General features: G+C 41.7%; 1 protein-coding gene across 4 annotated transcripts in view; it reads right to left on the minus strand.

Moving 5' to 3' along the window:
- Positions 1–20,885, minus strand: part of LOC134339458 (EVI5-like protein) — a 275,292-nt gene that overhangs the window by 132,074 nt on the left and 122,333 nt on the right. For all 4 annotated transcript variants that reach the window (XM_063035989.1, XM_063035988.1, XM_063035987.1 and 1 more), the window contains exon 12: positions 2,977–3,030. In XM_063035989.1, the coding sequence (XP_062892059.1) occupies positions 2,977–3,030 (54 nt within the window). The remainder of the gene's footprint in view (positions 1–2,976; positions 3,031–20,885) is intronic.

Consider the following 20,885-nt stretch of genomic DNA (forward strand, 5'->3'; position numbering starts at 1 on the left):
TACTACTATGAATAGAGCATTTGTTGATTGGCTGGAGGCAAAGACTGGGATAAAGGGAACCTTTTCTAGTTGCCTTCCAGTGACTAGTGGTTTTCCACAGAGCTTAGTGTTGGGCACGCTTCTTTTTACATTATATGTCAATTATTTGGGTGATGGAATTGATGGCTTTGTGTCCAAGTTTGCCGATGATATGAAGATAGATGGACGGGCAGGTAGTATTGAGGAAGCAGAGAGGCTGCAGAAGGACTGGGACAGATTAAGAGAATGGACAAAGAAATGACAAATGGAGTACAGTGTCAGGAGGTGTATGGTCATGCACTTTGGTAGAAGAAATTAAAGCACACACTGTTTTCTAAATGGTGAGAAAATCCAAAAACCTGAGGTGCAAAGGGACTTGGGAGTCCTTGTCAAGGATTCCCTAAAGGTTAATTTACAGGCTGAGTTGGTGGTGAGGAAGGCAAATGCAATGTTAGCATTCATTTCAAGAGGACTAGAATATAAAGCAAGGATATAATTTTGAGGCTTTATAAGGTCCTGGTGAGGCCTCATTCGGAGTATTGTGAGCAGTTTTGGCCCGCTTAACTAAGAAAGGGTGTGCTGACATTGGAAAGGGTTCATAGGAGGTTCACGAAAATGATTTCAGGATTGAAAAGTTATGACGAGCATTTCATGGCTTTGGGCCTGTACTCACTGGAATTCAGAAGGTTGAGGGAGGAATCTCACTGAAACCTACCGAATGTTGTAAGGTCTCGATAGAGTAGATCCAGAGAGGATGTTTCCTATGGTGGGGGAGTCTAAGACCAGAGGACTCAGCCTCAGAATAAAGGAACGTCCATTTAGAATGGAGATAAGGAGGAATTTCTTTAGCCAGATGTTGTGAATCCCTGGAATTCATTGCTACAAGCAGCTGTGGAGGACAAATCATTGGCTATATTTAAGGCAAAGTTTGGTAGAAAGGTTATAGGGAGAAGGCCAGAAAATGAGACTGAGAAAGAAAGGATCAGCCATATTGACATGACAGACAGATTCAAATGGCCAAATAGCCTAATTCTGCTCCAACGTTTATGGTCTTATGGTCTAAGTTATTTGGCTAGATACTGTGAAATGAAGACAAGGTTTCTTCTCCCATTCAGCTATATTTCAAGTTCACCATAAAGAAGATTTGATGGAATTTGTGCCAAGTAAATAATATGCCGTCAGATTACCCAAGTGCAGGCATCATAAAGTCAGGAGTACAATTTATGGGGATAGTAGTATGGTCTCCTATCAATCCAAAGCATTCCCTACCAGCACAGCTGTTTGGAGAGTCACTGCTGACCACTGCTAGTGATGTAGCATTCACATAACACTTGCTACACTAATACCTTCAGAGATTCATTTCTTCAAAAATTAATCTAGTAAAAAGCTCTGTAGAGAGTAGATCACACTTGCTAGAGGAGGAAATTGAACAAATATTTCAGCCTCTATAAATAAGGAAAATAGACACCATGACTTAAAGAAGATGAAGACAAAAATTGGCAGCAACCTGCTTGCAAACACAGGTGTCTGGAGATTTGTTTTTAACCTTGCCTTGGCAAACAAAACCTGCCAGCTGAAGAATTGCTATATACTTTACTAAAGTCATAAAGAGTGAGGTTTGCTAAAACCTCAAATTGAAAGAAACTCGTTAGATTTTTTCTAACATGTATAAAAAAATGAATGTTTTAGAATTTGTAAATGTCTTATGTTATGCAATACCTTTGGTGACCAGTTATGTGAACACAGCATCCTCACTGCTGTATTTCCAAACATTACATATGTCTTTTACTAAATGCTTTCTATTTGATTATTCCAAAAAAGAAGAATTTGGGGTAACAGTATGAATTTAGAAAATTCTAATTGTACCATTTGTAATGCCAGCATGATATTTAATTTAGGATACAGCAAAATACATCAATACATCTAAAGATAACTCAGTATTAATTCAGTAAATTAAAATAAAATTGAATTAAAAATAAAATTAATATTTTAATTAACTTAAAATGAACATATTTGATTATTTCTTTAGTATGGACTTTACAACATTATTAATCTTTAAATAACTTTATATAAAGTGAGGCAGATTATTTACGACTGAAATGAGGAGAAATTTCTTCACATAGGAGGTGAGTCTTTGGAATTTTCTACCCTGGAGAGCTGTGGTTGCTCAGTCATTCATTCAAAATAGAAGTCAATGGATTTCTGGAGATCAAGGGAACAAAGAATGCGCAGGAAAATGAAGGAAGGAAACCCATGTAGTCACAGAGACAACATATAAATTTCATAAAGACTACACTGAAGATTAGAAATCAAACCTGCACAGCTTGAGCCACCAGCTGCTATGCCATTATGCCACCACGATATGAAGTCCAATTGTGAACACTATTTGAAATGTACTGTAAATGTTCTGTATAAATATGATGCTCAGTTTTTATTCAGATCATGTTCTGTATTACAAATGCTCACATTTTGGAGGCATTTTGCCTTAACACAATGCAGTTATATTTTCAGTGAATTTGATGTTTTTTCAGCAGTATCGACTGATGTCATTAAAAGCTAATTGAAAAATTCTGTAAAAATCTAGGTTATTCGGGGAAGAGATGACTTAAACCTGCATTGAAACTATTAAACAAATATTGGTTAGGAACATACCCATGAGTAAGAAAACCTCAGTAACTTGCGCGAATTGTGTGTAAAATATAGGGGTGAAAAGGAGATAGATAGAGCAGATTGAACCTGGGCTGTTACAGCCTAACATTTGAATATTGAGTGGGATTATGCAGGTGAGAAAAAGAAGGTCAAGGACCACTCCTTGGAGATCATCTCAGAGCAACTGTATTGTAAATAAATGCAGACTGGATCCTATCTAAAGTTGGGATCATTAGATAGGGCAATTACTATCAACAACTCTTTTCCTAATGAATGATAAACATCAGATGTGATGGTTACACATCATACCTTCTCCAGAGTTTCAATCCGCTGCTTTAGGAGTCGATTTTCTGTTCTGAGTCTCTGTGGAACAACAAAAAAGGTCAGATTAATCTTTGGTTACAATTTACATATCTCAGCCAGACTGCTGCCTTGCACTTTCATATATCTTTCCAACTGCTCTTGTGCAATCTATATGTTCAGCATTAAATACTTGATTAGGAGCTAGAGCAAGACACACTATATATCTGAGGATAGATTCAGCATAAATTCCAAATGCTTGGAGGAGTTCGTAAAGTAACCTCACTGTATTTGAATAATGGTTCACAGGAGGTACCAGGAATAATGCTTTCAAGCTGCAAGGAGTTTACTTAAAAATCTTTTGTACAGCTGTTTCTAATAAAACGTGGCAGAGAACCTTGCACAACAGATGAAACCTATGTTTCCATCCAAAGTTCAAAGTAAATGTATATATCACTATATACAACCATGAGATTCATTTTCTTGCAATCATAGTAAATACAAGAAACAGAATAGAAAGACTGCACCCAACTACTGGACAGACAACAAACAATGTGCACAAACAAAAAAAAACAAACTGTGCAAATACAAAATGAAAAAGAGAAAAAAAAGAAATAATAATAATAAAAATACAAACTCTTAATAGTCACCATACCTCTCTATAAATACAATCTAGATTCAGTTTTAGAGACAGAGTCATACAAATTATATTATGACCAATCCATTATTACAGATTGGACAATCCATAATAACCACCTGGATATAATATTACAGGACAAACAAGCAGGAACAACTTACTTAATAGATACAATTGAAGTCAGAAGTTTACATACACCTTAGCCAAATACATTTAAACTCAGTTTTTCACAATTCCTGACATTTAATCCTCGAAAACATTCCCTGTCTTAGGTCAGTTAGGATCACTACTTTATTTTAAGAATGTGAAATGTCAGAATAATAGTAGAGAGAATGATTTATTTCAGCTTTTATTTCTTTCATCACTTTCCCAGTGGGTCAGAAGCTTACATACACTTTGTTAGCATTTGGTAGCATTGCCTTTAAATTGTTTAACTTGGGTCAAACATTTTGGGTGGCCTTCCACAAGCTTCTCACGGTAAGTTGCTGGAATTTTGTTCCATTCCTCCAGACAGAACTGGTGTAACTGAGTCAGGTTTGTAGGTCTCCTTGCTCACACACGCTTTATCAGTTCTGCCCACAAATTTTCTATCGGATTGAGATCAGGGCTTTGTGATGGCCACTCCAATACCTTGACTTTGTTGTCCTTAAGCAATTTTGCCACAACTTTCGAGGTATGCCTGGGTCATTGTCCATTTGGAAGACCCATTTGTGACCGAGCTTTAACTTCTTGGCTGATGTCTTGAGATGTTGCTTCAATATATCCACATAATTTTCCTTCCTCATGATGCCATCTATTTTGTGAAGTGCACCAGTCTCTCCTGCAGCAAAGCACCTCCACAACATGATGCTGCCACCCCCATGCTTCACAGTTCTGATGGTGTTCTTCGGCTTGCAAGCCTCACCCCTTTCCCTCCAAACATAACGATGGTCATTATGGCCAAAGAGTTCAATTTTTGTTTCATCAGACCAGAGGACATTCCTTCAGAAAGTAAGATCTCTGTCCCCAAGTGTACTTGCAAACTGTAGTCTGGCTTCTTTATGGTGGTTTTGGAGCACTGGCTTCTTCCTTGCTGAGCAGCCTTTCAGGTTATGTCGATATAGGACTCGTTTTACTGTGGGTATTGATACTTGTCTACCTGTTTCCTCCAGCATCTTCACAAGGTCCTTTGCTGTTGTTCTGGGATTGATTTGTACTTTTCGCGCCAAAGTACGTTCATCTCTAGGAGACAGAATGTGTCTCCTTCCTGAGCGGTATGACGGCTGCGTGGTCCCATGGTGTTTATACTTGCTTATTATTGTTTGTACAGATGAACGTGGTACCTTTGGGCATTTGGAAATTGCTCCCAAGGATGAATCAGACTCGATATCATTTTCTGACCTCAATCCAATAGAAAATTTGTGGGCAGAACTGAAAAAGGGTGTGCAAGCAAGGAGGCCTACAAACCTGACTAAGTTTCACCAGTTCTGTCTGGAGGAATGGAACAAAATTCCAGCAACTTACCGTGAGAAGCTTGGGGAAGACTACCCAGAACATTTGACCCAAGTTAAACAATCTAAAGGCAATACTACCAAATACTAACAAAGTATATGTAAACTTCTGACCCACTGGGAAAGTGATGAAAGAAATAAAAGCTGAAATAAATCATTCTCTCTACTATTATACTGACATTTCACATTCTTAAAATAAAGTAGTGATCCTAACTGATCTAAGACAGGGAATGTTTTCGAGGATTAAATGTCAGGAATTGTTAAAAACTGAGTTTAAATGTATTTGGCTAAGGTGTATGTAAATTTCTGACTTCAACTGTATAGCCATTCCAAACACACACAACATACAAAAATCAAGTGAAAAACACCAGAAATATGCAGAATTAAAAACAGAAATTGAAAGACTATGGAACCTGAACATGGTATACATTGTCCCAATTGTAATATCTACAGCTGGTACCATTCCAAATTCACTACACAACAGCATTAACCAATTAGGCCTGCATAGCAATATTTATGTAATTCTCCACAAAGCCACTTGAATTGTCCAAAAGTTCCTAGCAATTAAGAAATTAGTTTACTTGACTATGCCCATACCTCAGGTTTTACAAGCTTCAGCTGAGAAAAAATAAAAATACAACAATAATAATATTAATAATAAAAAAAATAAACAATAAATAACAAGAACATAAGATGAAGATAGCAAACCAAGGATTACCAGCAGTTACAGAATTCTCTGGATAGTTGTCTGAGGGTCTCTATAGCTTTAGGTCCTAGTTAAGGAATGCCCTTTAAGGGGGTTAACAGCACCAGTTACTGAGAAATATGATGGTGTTTATGGCAGGGACTGAATAGAATAGCTTCATTCTTCCCAACACAAAGTTCTAGAAAAGTCTTGTTTATTTAGTACTTGATATCAGAAAAAGAGCATGAAAAATACTCGCTGTAGAAGTGATGGTATCAGAGTTGGAAGAGAATTCATTGCCAGCAATTCACTAGTTGTGACTGTGTAACTCGTTGAGGATAGTCCCACAATGGAAAGCGTAATTGACAGAATCAAAGGCTACAGTGAGGTTGACAATGACAAGTTGATGCATACACACTTCAGTGATTAAACATGCCTTTGATGACATGGCAGATATGAAGCTAAATGGAGACGACAAGACTGACGGACGATGTATTAAAGGAGAGGAAAGAAAATTTGCAATTGCAAGTAAATTAGAAGGACAAAGCAGCCAAAGTTATATTTTTTTCTTGAGAGGGCTGATGAAACATGTGCAAAGAAATTCCAAAGACAAGATGACAATGGGTATTCTTGACATCAAGGTAGCACTTGATCAAAAGCAGCATCAAGAAGCCTCAGTAAATTTTAAGTCAATCAGAACACCCTATACCTAGAAGCACATCTTACACAAAGGAAAACGATGCATTTTTCTTACTCTGACAAACCTTTAACATCTACAGAAGGACCACAGGCAAGAGGGGACACTGTCATTTGCAAGATCCTTTCCAACACTATTACACAGAATCAACCACGTGGCCACAATCTTACCTAAAGCAACACATACAAAATGCTGGAAAACTCAGGTCAGACAGCAGCTATGGAAATGAATAAAGAATCGATGTTTTGGGCTGAGACTCTTCTTCAGGACTGAACTGGAAGGGGGAAGAAGCCCTCTCACCCAACAGATGAGGGGAAAATCAGGACTATTTAAACCTTGGACCTCAAGGAGGTAGCTCAAAGCTTTATTTAAAAGCAAAATACTTCAATTTTTCAGATCTCCAGTAACAGAAAATGTTGTCCAGACCAAGGTCAGGTAGCACCTGTGTTTAGATGTTAATCTTCTGCCAGGTGTTCTTGCTACATGCATGTTTTATATTGAGAAGAGCAATCATGCAACCAGGTGTTTCCCCTCAGTTTGTTTCATTCATCACTATGGGGAAGTCTGCTTATATGTAGCTCTCAGTGGTGTCATAATCTAAAATCCAACACAGCTGCAAAAAGTAGAAATGTGCTCCTGGTGCTTTTGTACCCTCGAGTTCAGGAAACTCCTAAGTAATTGGCCTATTAACAATGAAACTTGTCCACGCCTTAAATAAGCATTTGGAGGTTACAGTTCTGGCACTTGACATAGATGATTGCATCTAAAATCTGACGACCAAACCAATGTGATATCAAGGTATGCTGCTATTTCTTCTCTGCCTATTTGCAAAGATGCTGAAGCAGAACAGGGTCTTCAAGAGAGTCTCTGAGCCATCAGACTTGGCCTGGCAGCCTGTCTAGTAAAGACCACTCTTTATACCCAGCTGTGGCATGTCCCACATCTGACTACAACTGGTCTTGATGGAGCACTAACTCCGAATCAAGATTACACAATGGTTAGACCGTAGAAAATGTTGTAAGCAATAGGTAGGCTGGTCTGTAAGGTTAAATCATATGAGATCCACAGGGTTATCTAACCAAATAGATAAAAAATTGGCTTGGTGACAGGTTGTAGAGATGACAGTGGAGGGTTGTTATTCAGACTGGAGGTCGATTGCAAGTTATGTGTCACAGTAATCAGTGCTAGGTCTCCTGTTGTTTAACATATATATCTTAACAATTTGGAATGGAATGTTCATGGCATTATTACTATGTTGGCAGATGACACCAAAACTGGTGGTATAGTGGACAGTGAGGAAAGTTGTGTACAGATACAACAGGATCTAGATCAACTGAAAAAATCGAAAAAGGAATGGTAGATGGAATTTAACTCAGACAACTCAGAGATGAGAAGGAATTTGTTAAGCCAGACGGTGGTGAATCTGTGGAAGTCATCGCCATTGACTGCTGTGGAGGCCAAGGCATTTAAAGCAAAGATTGATAGATTCTTGGTTAGTCAGGGCGTCCAAAGGTTACAGGGAGAAGGCAGGAAAATAGGGTTGAGAGGGATAATAAATTAGCCATGATGTGATGGTGGAGCAGACTTAAATGGCTGAATGGCCTAATTCTGCCCCTATGTCTTATGGTCTAAGTGCAAAGTGACGTATTTTGGGAAGTTATATTAGGCAGGGCCCGGGAAAGAGTATTAGAGAAGAAAGTGAGCAGGGATACAAATACATAGTTCCCTGAAAATGTCATATCGGATATTCAGGGTACTGAAGACACAAGGCATGTTTGGCATTATTACTAAGTGCACTGAAACAGGAGTTGGGACTGATGTTATACTTGTATAACATTTTTTCAGGACAGCAATTAGCAGATTTTGTACCTAAGTGGTTGCCAGCTGCGGAAGAATGATATAAAGGTGGAAAAGGTGCAGAAAAAAACTCACCAGGATGTTCCTGGGACAGGAGAGCTTGAGTTATAAGGAGACTTTAGATAGGTTAGGATTGCTTAAACTGGAGCAAAGGAGGTCGAAAGGTGTACACATAGTCACAGTCTTTATCCTAAGGTGGGAGAGTCTAAACTTTGAGGGTATAGGTTAGGGGTTCCCACCTTGAGGTCCAAAGATCCCTTGGTTAATAGTAGGGGCCCATGGCATTAAAAAAAAATTGGGAATTCCCAGTTTAAAGTGAGATGGCAAAGATTTAAAGAAGATCCATGGGGTAAGTTTTTCCATATAGAATGAGTGGATGCATGCAACAATTACAGTATTTAAAAGGCATTTGGAAAGCACATGGATAGGAAATGTTGGGAGGAATTTTGCCAAATGCAGGCAAATGGGACTAGTTTAAGGAATAATGCACTCCATGGAGTAAAGAATGACACCATGTAATATCTTAGGTACTCTAGTCCAGGCAGCATCCTCATAATCTCTTTTGCATCCTCTCCAGTTTAACAATGTCTTTCCTATAACAGCATGACCAAACCTATTCACAATACTTCAAGAGTAGTCTCATCAATTACTGATATAACTGTATCATAATATCTGTACTCCTAATCTCAATGCCCTGACTAATGTACACTAGCATGCTAAACACCTTCATCACCACCCTGTCTACCTGCACTGTTGCTTTCAGAAAACTGTGCACGTACTCCCAAGTCCCTCTGTTCCATAACATTTATCAATATCCTGGCGTTCACCGTATAGATCCTAATCAGACTTGACTATCCAAAATCCAGCACCTCACACTTATCCAAGTTGATATACATTTGCTATTCCCCAGCCTAACTCCCTATCTGACCAAGATCTCCTTGCAATTTATTGCAAACCACTTTACCATTAACAAGAATCCCTAATTTAGTACCGTCAAAAAGTTTGATCATCATGCCATGTGTATTCATATCCAAATCATTTATGTAAATAATGAATAATAGTCAATTTAAGAAAATTATTGTAGGAATACATTATCAGAGGACTGTCGGTCCATCTAATTTCTGACAGGCCTAAGATATCAACTTCCAACCTTTTAATTTCATTTAATGTGTTGTCCATCTGTTACATCTGGTCATTCTTGCTGTATGCTTCCAAACATGGACTATAACACCAGAACTCCAAAGAAACTGAGAAGCAACAGAAATATGGTTTCTTAGAAGAATATTGAAAATATCATATAGAGATAGGGTAACTAATGATACAGTACTCCAATGTGCTCATACAAAAAGATCTTTAATGAGAACATTAAATGAGAGGAAACAAATTCCTGGGCCATGTCATCAGAAAGGGAGAAATAGAATGCCTTACATTACCAGGCTGTACTCCTGGGAAACGCGGAAGAGGAAGGTAAAGAAGAAAACATATGGACACTGTAAAAGAACTAACAGATCTAAGTGTGCGAGATAATCATTGACGCTGCATGGGATCGTTTGATGTGGAAAGCCATGATCGCCCAAGCGTGTAATGCACAAGGCACATGAAGAAGGAGAAGAAGTTGAGGGAATGAAACCCTCAATCCTCTTTCGCTGGAATTTCTCTTGGTGCAAAGGGTGCAGAGGTATACTGGCATCTCTCGTGATTCACTCACGATGGCTTGTTAATGTAGGCCTTTGCTCTTTGCTCTGTTCTGCTCAATATCCACTATTGTTCTAGAAGGAATTATCTCTGATTGTGAAGTTAACTGCCTTACTTGCAGATCTAGAATGGGTCTGCTCTGGGACCTATAATTGGCATTTTGAATTAGACTACTGTGTAATCCCACTCCCATCAAGTTTGCTTGAAACAAATTCATGAGAGAAAACAGTCCAAAGTGTATACTTTTAAAGCAGTTGTTACAGGTATAACTAGGAACATATACATTGCTTAACTGTAAAACACTATTTGATATTGCAAAAGCCATAGAGAAAAAAAATGTACAAAGTTTTTAAGTTTGTAAAATAAAAATGTGGTGCAGCAGAGGGTTACATAAATAGATTTTTGGATTTTAAAACATGAAATGTAATCTCATTAAAGATCAAGATGAGATCAACGTTGTAAATACTTTGGGGGTATTTCCCTTTCTGATCAGATCTAGAACTTGGAGTATAAATTCAGAAAGTGGCTCAGAATAGAGATGAGAAATTTCTTGTCAGAGAAATGCAGATTTTCATTCGTGTCCTCTCCAAAGCATTGTCGACACCCATTCACTTAGTAAATTTATGACTGTGACAGATTTTTGGACTCCAGAGGAAATGAAGATTATGAGGGTCAGACAGGAAAGTGAAGTTGAAGCCAAAGATCCACTCAAGCGTTAGTTTGCTGAATAGTACAGCAAACCAGAGGTGCCAAAATGGTCTAATCCTGCTCCTAGTATTTGCTTAGGGGCTAGAGGATGCAGTTATGAGTTCTTCTTTCACTCCTGCCTCTGGCTCCCCTATATTGTCTGCATGTCCTTCACTGGAACCCCTGTTTGTGCTGATTTATCATTAGGAATGGATCATTCAAGGCATTATATTGGTGTGCAGTGTGGCTGCTGTAAGTTCCAAACTTGGGTTAAGTGGTTGAACAACACAGATGCTGTACACAGGCAGCTGCGAAATGATGATTCCCTGTAAGTGGCCCAAGCTGCTTGTTAATCAGAGAAACATAATATAATTTCAAGAGGATCTTCAGAAAGGTCACGATATGAGGAGGAGTGCATCATAAACATGCAAATGCTAACAGGAACTTGAACGCTTGACTAAGGATGCCATTTTACCATTTAAGTACAAAATGAAGAAATCTTATCGCTTATTGCACAAAAATTTTCATGTTAAATGGTATAATAGAACTTTTATCATGTAAATGACAGCATTTGAATGTAGTGATAGAGCTTTACTTCCTTGAAGGCGATCTCATGCAGCTCAGCTCAAAGGATACAATTAAATATTCCCATTTCAGCCTGATACAGCTGAGAATGATAACTGCTTCCAAGGCCTATACAGTTAATAAAGATGTTTTAATGCAATTGACCAATCTATTGCTGCTTAAAACCAATGGCAACAATGCTGATTGTGACTGTACTTCTCGTCACACTCCTTGGAGGAAATACGGCTGCTGATCAGGGATACAGATATATTTAAGAAAACGGGATTTCGACTCCCAATACTGACTACCTTGCTGGTAAATGTACAGTCTCTATTAACTAAAACCGAAGATCTCAGAGTTAGGGTGCTACATGAGTGCGGCATTAGGACCGCTTGCTTCCTTTGTTTCATGGAATCCTGGCTACCCCTCCCATACCAGGCGCAGCGATTCAGATTGACGGGTTCACTAAACACCGTCAGGATAGGACTGTTGAGTCTCTCGCAAACAGAGGTGAAGGTGTATGCCTCATGGTCAACTCCTCTTGTTGCACAAATGTATCAGTGCTGTCCCAGTTCTGCTCAGTAGACCTGGAATATCTCGCAATCAAGTGCTGTCCGCTTTACCTGCCGTGGGAGATTTCAGAGATCATTTTGATAGCGGTGTACAGGCCAATGTCAAACAGGCTCTAGATGATCCAAGCAATGGGATCAACCTGCATGTCTTAACCATCATTTTTGGGGACTTTAACTAGGCCAGCTTGAAAAAGTCACTAAATAATTATATCAACAAATCACTCATAGTACCAGAGGAAACAACACGCTGGACGACTGCTACACCACCACCAAGAATACCTACCGTGCTATTCCACAACCACACTTTGGAAAGTCTAATCACCTGGCTGTATTTCTACTCCCTGATTATAGGCAGACACTGGAGACTCCAGCACCAGTAGTATGGACAAGGGAAGCACAGGAGAACTTACAGGACTACTTTGAATTGGTGGACTAGACTGCATTCAGAGATTCACCTTTCAATCTGGATAAGTATGTCGCAGTTGCAACCGACTCTGTTAAAACCTGTGTGGATGAGTGTGTGCCTACGAAAACTTCTGTACGTTCCCAAACCAAAAGCCGTGGATGAACCAGGAAGTTCTTTCTTGACAGTATTTATTTATTGACATACAGCGCGGGATAGGCCCTTCGATCCGCTCTGCCCAACAAACCCCCAATTTAATCCTAGCCAGCTTAATCATGGGACAATTTACAATGACCAAATATCCTACCAAGCAGTACGGGTTTGGAATGTGGGAGGAAACCGAAGCTCCTGGAGGAAACCCACACGGTCACAGGCAGAATGTACAAACTTCTTAAAGGCAGTGGCAGGATTGTTGTCTGCTGAGGGCTACATCTGTGGCAATTAAGACTGGCGACCCAGGTCTGTACAAGAAACCTAGGTATGACTTGTGGAGGGCTATTTCATGAGAGAAAATTCCAAGCCAGGTTGGAGGTGACATCGGATGCACGTTAACTCTGGCAGGGTATGCAGGGCATTACTTCCTACAAAGCGAAACCCAATAGCATGAATGACAGCAATGCTTCACTACTATATGAACTCAATGCTTTCAATGCCCACTTTGAAAGGGAGAATGTAACTACAGCTGTGAAGATCCCTGCCGCACATGGTGACCCTGTGATCTCTGTCTCAGAGGCCAATGTCAGGCTCTCTTTCAAAAGGATGAACCCTTGCAAGGTGGCAGGCTCTGATGGAGTACCCGGTAAGGCTCTGAAGTCTTGTGCCAACCAACTGACAGAAGTATTCATGGACATTTTGAACCTCTCACTGCTACAGTCGAAAGTGCACACCTGCTTCAAAAAGGCAACAATTACAAGTGCCTAAGAAGAGTAGCATGCCTTGCCTTGATGACTATCACCCAGTAGCATTCACATCTACAGTGATGAATTGCTTTGAGAGGTTGATCATGGCTAGAATGAACTCCTGCATCAAGCAAGGGCATGGATCCACTGCAATTTGCCTATCGCCACAATAGGTCTACAGCCAATGCAATCCCAATGGCTCTTCACATGGCCTTAGATCACCTGGATAATACAAACACCTCTGCCAGGATGCTGTTCATTGACTATAGCTTAGTGTTTGACACCATCATTTCCACAGTCCTGGATGATAAGCTACAGAACCTGAGCCTCTGTATCTCCCTTTGCAATTGGATCCTCGACTTCCTAACAGGAAGACCACATTCTGTGCGGATTAGTGATAATATCTGCTCCTCGCTGACGATCAACACTGGTGCACCTCAGTAGTGTGTGCATAGACCCTCTATGCCTATGAATGTGTGGCTAGGTATAGCTCAAATGCCATCTATAAATTTGCTGATGACACAATCATTGTTGGTAGAATCTCTGATGGAGATGAGAGGGCATACAGGAGCAAGATATACCAGCTAGTTGAGTGGTGTTACAGTAACAGCATTGCACACAATGTCAGTAAGACGAAAGAGCTGATTGTGGACTTCAGGAAGGGTAAGACGAGGTAACATGAACCAATCCTCATAAAGAGATCAGAAGTGGAGAGAGTGAGCAATCTTGAGTTCCTGGGTGTCAAGATCTCTGAGGATCCAACCTGATTCCAACATATCAATGCACCCACAAAGGCGGCAAATCGGTGGCTATAATTCATTAGGAGTTTGAAGAGATTTGGTTTGTTACCTAAAACACTCAAAAACTTCTATATATGTACCTGATGTACCATGGAGAGCAGTCTGACAGGCCGCATCACTGCCTGGTATGGGGGGGGGGGGTGTACTGTACAAGACCGAAATAAGCTACAGAAAGTTGTAAGATTAGTCAGCCCCATATGGGTATTAGCCTTCGTAGCATCCAAGATATCTTCAAGGAGCGGTGCCTCAGGAAGGCGTCGTCCATTATAAGGACCCCCATCACCCGGGACATGCTCTTTTCTCATTGTTACATCAGGGAAGGCACACACTCAGCGATTCAGGAACAGCTTCTTCCCCTCTACCATCCAATTCTTAAATGGACATCCAACTCATGAACACTACATCACTTTTTAAAAATGATATATATTATTTCTTCATTTTTTAAAGAAAGGGGCTTCCCTTCCTCCACTATCAACTCTGCTCTTAAACGCATCTCCCCCATTTCACGTACATCTGCTCTCACTCCATCCTCCCACCACCCCACTAGGAATTGGGTTCCCCTGGTCCTCACCTACCACCCCACCAGCCTCCGGGTCCAACATATTATTCTCCGTAACTTCCGCCACCTCCAACGGGATCCCACCACTAAGCACATCTTTCCCTCCCCACCTCTCTCTGCATTCCGCAGGGATCGCTCCCTACACAACTCCCTTGTCCATTCGTCCCCCCCATCCCTCCCCACTGATCTCCCTCCTGGCACTTACCCGTGTAAGCAGAACAAGTGCTACACATGCCCTTACACTTCCTCCCTTACCACCATTCAGGGCCCCAAACAGTCCTTCCAGGTGAGGCGACACTTCACCTGTGAGTCGGCTGGGGTGATATACTGCGTCCGGTGCTCCCGATGTGGCCTTTTATATATTGGTGAGACCCGACGCAGACTGGGAGACCACTTTGCTGAACATCTACGCTCTGTCCGCCAGAGAAAGCAGGATCTCCCAGTGGCCACACATTTTAATTCCACATCCCATTCCCATTCTGCCATGTCTATCCACGGCCTCCTCTACTGTAAAGATGAAGCCACACTCAGGTTGGAGGAACAACACCTTATATTCCGTCTGGGTAGCCTCCAACCTGATGGCATGAACATTGACTTCTCTAACTTCCGCTAAGGCCCCACCTCCCCCTCGTACCCCATCTGTTACTCATTTTTATGCACACATTCTTTCTCTCACTCTCCTTTTTCTCCCTCTGTCCCTCTGAATATACCTCTTGCCCATCCTCTGGGTCACCCCCCTTGTCTTTCTTCCCGGACCTCCTGTCCCATGATCCTCTCGTATCCCCTTTTGCCTATCACCTGTCCAGCTCTCGGCTCCATCCCTCCCCCTCCTGTCTTCTCCTATCATTTTGCATCTCCCCCTCCCCCTCCAGCTTTCAAATCTCTTACTCACTCTTCCTTCAGTTAGTCCTGACGAAGGGTCTCGGCCTGAAACGTCGACTGCACCTCTTCCTATAGATGCTGCCTGGCCTGCTGCGTTCACCAGCAACTTTGATGTATGTTGCTTATATTATTTCTGCTTTGCGCTATGTTTAATCTAACTATTTAATACAACTACATATACTTACTGTAATTGATCTACTTATTTATTTTTTTCTATGTTATCATGGATTGCATTGTACTGCTGCTGTTAAGTTAATAAATTTCACGACACATGCCGGTGATGAACGCGACTCGATTCTGATACAGAAGAGCACTGCACCACCTGGTGGAAAGACTGCACATGCCTTTGTTAAGACGATTAAGCAGTGAGCAACAATGACACATCTCTACACCAGCTCCAACAGAGGAATATTTTGGGCTCTCCAAGGGACTATTCAGAAAATGGCAACACCACAACTATTAAGTTCATATGAGAGAAGGGGATCAAAAGCTTAATCAAGAAGGTAGGTATCAAGTGGAATATTGGAAAAAAATTGGAGAGAAGCAGAAGGGTTTAGGGAGGAAATTTCTGTGGTTAAGACATTGGCAGCTGACAGGGGAGTCTATAAGTAGGACCATAAGACATAGGAGCAGAATTAGGCCACCTGGCCCATCGAGTCTGCTCAGCCATTCAATCATGGCTGATTCTTTTTTTCACTCCCCTCCTCAACCCCAGTTCCCGGCCTTTGACCCGTACCTTTTGATGCCATGTCCAATCAAGAACCGATCAATCTCTGCCTTAAATACGCCCAATGACCTGGCCTCCACAGCTGCATGTGGCAACAAATTCCACAAATTCACCACCCTTTGGCTAAAGTAAGTACCTAAATTCAAACCTGCCAGTACAATGGCGGCATGCTTGGTCGCAGTGGCCTCTCTGGGTCCAAAGAATGGTGCAAATATTTGTCTTAAATGATTTTATTATGATTGTAAGATCCTGGTGGGCACTGTTCATGCAAAACACTGCAATTCTAGTTTACTGTGAGACTGACTGCAGGGAGGGCTGCATGGCCTCCTCGGTGGTTGTGTGGACCAGGCCCTCATGCTGTGGTGTTGCCACCCGGGGAGGAGGTGCAGGAGGAGGTTTGTACAGAACAAAGGCATGGTGGGTCTTGGAATCCATGCTGAGTTTGGTCGGCTCTCCTGATGGTGCTGGTGTTTGCTCTCTGGAAGACATACTGGATTGCTTTCATCTGCAGCTGACCTAGTGTGAGATGAGGAACTGCTGTGTGCTTGTTCTTGCAGAAACGTGGCTTCAGGCCAACATCCCATGCACCATCAAGCTTGGGGCATGCCACTCAGGAACTTGTGGTAACATTATTTGTAGCTGTATGTGTAATGATGTGTGTGATTGTACCATGCTTTGCACTTTGACCCTGGAGGAACACTGTTTTGTGCAGCTGTATACCTGTGTATGGCTGAATGACAATTAAACTTGAACTTGATGTGCTCAACAGACCAGACTTACAGAAGTGCAGATATCTGGCAAATATACTCTACAAGATTAGAAATCAGGAGGTTGCACTATTAACAAATTTGAAAGCAAGAAAAGGTATGGCTCAACTAGGACAGAGGGATGGAGGTTGTAACAGGTGCAAAGGATAGCTTTGGCCTTCCTTATTCTCTGTTCATCCAGTATTCAGTAGTCAGAAACTTAAGAGGCAGAAGAGGTCAAGAGCGATGGCAGTGATGAAATGCATTTGGCAGTCGATTCTGTATTTTTGGTACTAGTAAATTAGAAACAGAAGCTGGAACAACATAGATCTTCTAAAGATCCCCAAGATAGTAGCCTGAAAAAAGAAAGCAATTGCCCACAAAAAGGTAGAAGAGAATGGAAAAAGCCAAATGTAATGCTGTGCAGCTGGACAATAGTGTGACGCACTGGAGATATTGATCAGGTGGATCATGTCAAAGATGCAGACAGTTCAAGGAGGGAATGACAGATGCATTTGCTAGGTATGTGATAAGTAGTTTTGACCAGAGCTGCTTCCATTGGTTGTACAGTACTGAGACCTACACAGAGGGATTCAAAGGAAGAACATCGGGTCAATCGGGATAGTTTTGGAAAGGACTTGAGGGAATGTGTCATTTGAGACAATTACATTCATTTTTTAAACAAAGACAGAAGAGCTAAACGGTTTGATGAGGAGTAATAATAACCAGTTGGGAAGTATTGATAATGAACACTGGGCCAGAAAAGGAAGTTGAATAATCAGCATTTTGGGAAGAAGAGGGTTGAGGGAACAGGAGATGGGACTTATTTACTAGAGTTTGCAAAGGATGTGAGGGGCAATTGAAGTGAGCTTGGGCATGGAGAACATTTAGGTTTTGGCCTGATCGACTCTTGGGAAGTGAAGCAACAGATTGAATGGTCTACCTCAGTAACAGTGTTCTACGGGTTTATTGAAGTCAAGTGTGGGGGTAAATGGGGAAAGAGGATTTTAAAACAACTGCCCAAAGTAACAGTCACACGAGTGGTCATGGAGTTCTGAGCAGATTTAGTAGGTAAAAGAAGGTCCAATAGAGCTTTATGCAGCTAGGTTAGATCTGATAGTTCATAATCATTGAAATAAATAGCATAAAAGAGGCAATGACAGGTCCATCAAATTCAAAATATGGGCCAGATTAATGCCATTTTGTCCACAACCTTTAACAGAACATGGCAGCAGCCACCAGGGTCGGAATAATGTTTTCAATCCTTGTGTAAAACAAGTAAACTGGCCTTTCTAGAGTCTAAAATCTAAGATAATTCTGTGTCAATTGGACTTTCCACCCATTAGAGGATGGTGAGCTTTAAAAATGTACAACTGGAGGTTATGGTGGCTTTATAATCGGATTGGGTGGTGGTGTGGAGATATGTTTCCACCAAAGGAGGTGTAAAGTGCTCCTTCTCTCCACTAGCCTGCAGGTCACCCTTGGGCAAGGTGTAGCATCTGCTTAGCACCCTGATCAGGGACATGTGAAGCCATGGGAGCAGGTGGTGGATGAGCAACTGGTGCATATCACAACTCCTGGTTATGCCACCGCTAACGCCAGGCAAACAATTTCTGAAGAGTACTGATAAGAGTATTGACAGTATGTGGTATCCACCTGCTTTGAGCAGAGTCCATTTATACCAGTGCCCAAGAAGAGTGTGGTGACCTGCCACAGTGACTAACACCCAGTAGCACATACATCCACAGTGATGAAGTGTTTTGAGAGGTCGGTGATGAAACATATGAACTCCTTCCTGAAATGTGACTTAGATCCACTCCAATTTGCATACTGGAGCAACATGTCCACAACAGATGCAATCTCATTGGCTCTTCACTCAACCCTGGAGCATCGAGACAGCAAATATGTATAAATCGGGATGCTCCTTTTTTGACTACAGCTTAGCATTCAATACCATCATTCCCTCAAAATTAATAAACAGGCTCCAAGACTTTGGTCTCAACCTTGTTCAGTTGGATCCTGGATTTGCTCTGTTGCAGACCCCAGTCAGTTCAGATGGCAATAGTCCTCCTGCACAACCTCCATCATCACAGATGTACCACAAGGCTCTGTGCTGATGACAACTCTGTCATAGTTCAAATCAAAGCTGGTGATGGATCAGCATACAGGACGGAGACTGAAAATGCAGTAGAGTTGTGTCATAACAACAACCTCTTAATCAATGTCAGCATGACCAAGGTACTGATTATAGACTTCAGGAGAAGAAAACAAGAGATCTAGTTTCTACGCATGTGTAGTGTAGAGTATATTGACTGGCTGGATCACTGCTTAGTAAGGAAATATCAATGCCCTTGAATGAAAAATCCTACAAAAAGTGGTGGATTCGGCCCAGTCCATCATGGGTAAAGCATTCCCAACCGTTGTGCACATCTACATGAAACGTTGTCACAGGAAAGAAGTGTCCATCATCAGAGACCTCCACCACCCAGGACGTGCTCTCTTCTCGCTGCTGCCACCAGGAAGAAGGTACAATAGCCTCAGTACTCACACCATCAGGTTCAGGAACAGTTACTATCTCTCATCCAGCAGGCTCTTAAACCAAAGGGATGACTTTACTTACCCCAGCATTGAAATGTTCCCACAACGAATGGACTCACTTTCATTGTTATTTATTGTTTATTTATTATTATATCTTCTTTTTGTATTTGCACAATTTGTTGTCTTCTACACTCTGGCTGAATGTCTTGGTTGAGTGGTCTTTCATCGATTCTGTTATGGTTATTATTCTATAGATTTATTGAGTATCCCCACAAGAAAATGAATCTCAGGGTTGTATATGGTGACATAAATGTACTTCGATAATAAAATTTCCTTTGAATTTACTTTGAACCTTAATGGTTGGAGTCACCCATCTTATAAACAGAATGTCCAGAAGAAGGTAATGGCAAATGACTTCCGTAGAAAAATTTGCCAAGAACAATCATGGTCATGGGAAGACCATGATAGCACATGTCATATGACATGGCACCTAATGAATGCATGGTAATAGAAACAAAAGGAAATCTGCAAATGCTGGAATTAAAAGCAACATACATAAAAGTTGCTGGTGAACGCAGCAGGCCAGGCAGCATCTCTTGGAAGAGGTACAGTCGACGTTTTGGGCTGAGACCCTTCGTCAGGACTCTGTCAGACTCAGGAGTCCTGACAAAGGGTCTCGGCCCAAAATGTCGACTGTACCTCTTCCTAGAGATGCTACCTGGCCTGCTGCGTTCACCAGCAACTTTTATGTGTGTTGCATGGTAATGGATGTGGTTAAAGAGTTTATCTCTCCCCGTCTTTAAAGAAAGATCAGGAAACTCAGGGCCATGGAGAGTGGGTACAGAAGACTTGATAGCCAGAATCTGATTGTGGGCCAAGTAATTTGCTCCTGCTTCAATTTTCTTATGGCCTTATGCTTATGGTTTTCGGTCGGACGCTGGACGCTCGGAGAGATTCGGCGGGGGTGTGGGTGCCCGGCGCTTGGCCGGGGGCCGTGGTCGGCGACTTGGGCCGGCTCCCCCACCGGACTTAGTCTGGTGAGGAGGGTGTGAGGACACCCAGCAGGACTAAAAACAACAAGACCTGACAAAGGGTGGATGAGCTCCTTGTGAGCCAACGGCCATCTTCCGTGGAAGAGATTAAAGCCTCACCACATATCTACGAATCGTATGTTATGCACCTAGTTAGAAGAGACATGATGAACTTGGGCGCTGCACCGTGTGCCTGGACCTGCCCAAGGCCTCCACCTAAGGAAGGGCCAAGCTCAAAGAGGCGGCCGCGGCTGGAGGCCGACACGGCCTTGGGCTCGAGTTCGGCAGGGGCAGTAGCAGGCAGTGCCAAGGCAGCCAGCGAGAACAACCTGGAGAAGAGGCTGTACTCGGTGCTGTCACAAGATCGAAGAAGATGAAGGTACATAGCTGCCAATCCCGGATTCGGGACGGCACCCACTGACTGACTGATTGATGTTTAAGGTAGGCTA

This window comes from Mobula hypostoma, chromosome 29 (assembly GCF_963921235.1).
Source record: "Mobula hypostoma chromosome 29, sMobHyp1.1, whole genome shotgun sequence".
NCBI classification, from domain to species: domain Eukaryota; kingdom Metazoa; phylum Chordata; class Chondrichthyes; order Myliobatiformes; family Myliobatidae; genus Mobula; species Mobula hypostoma.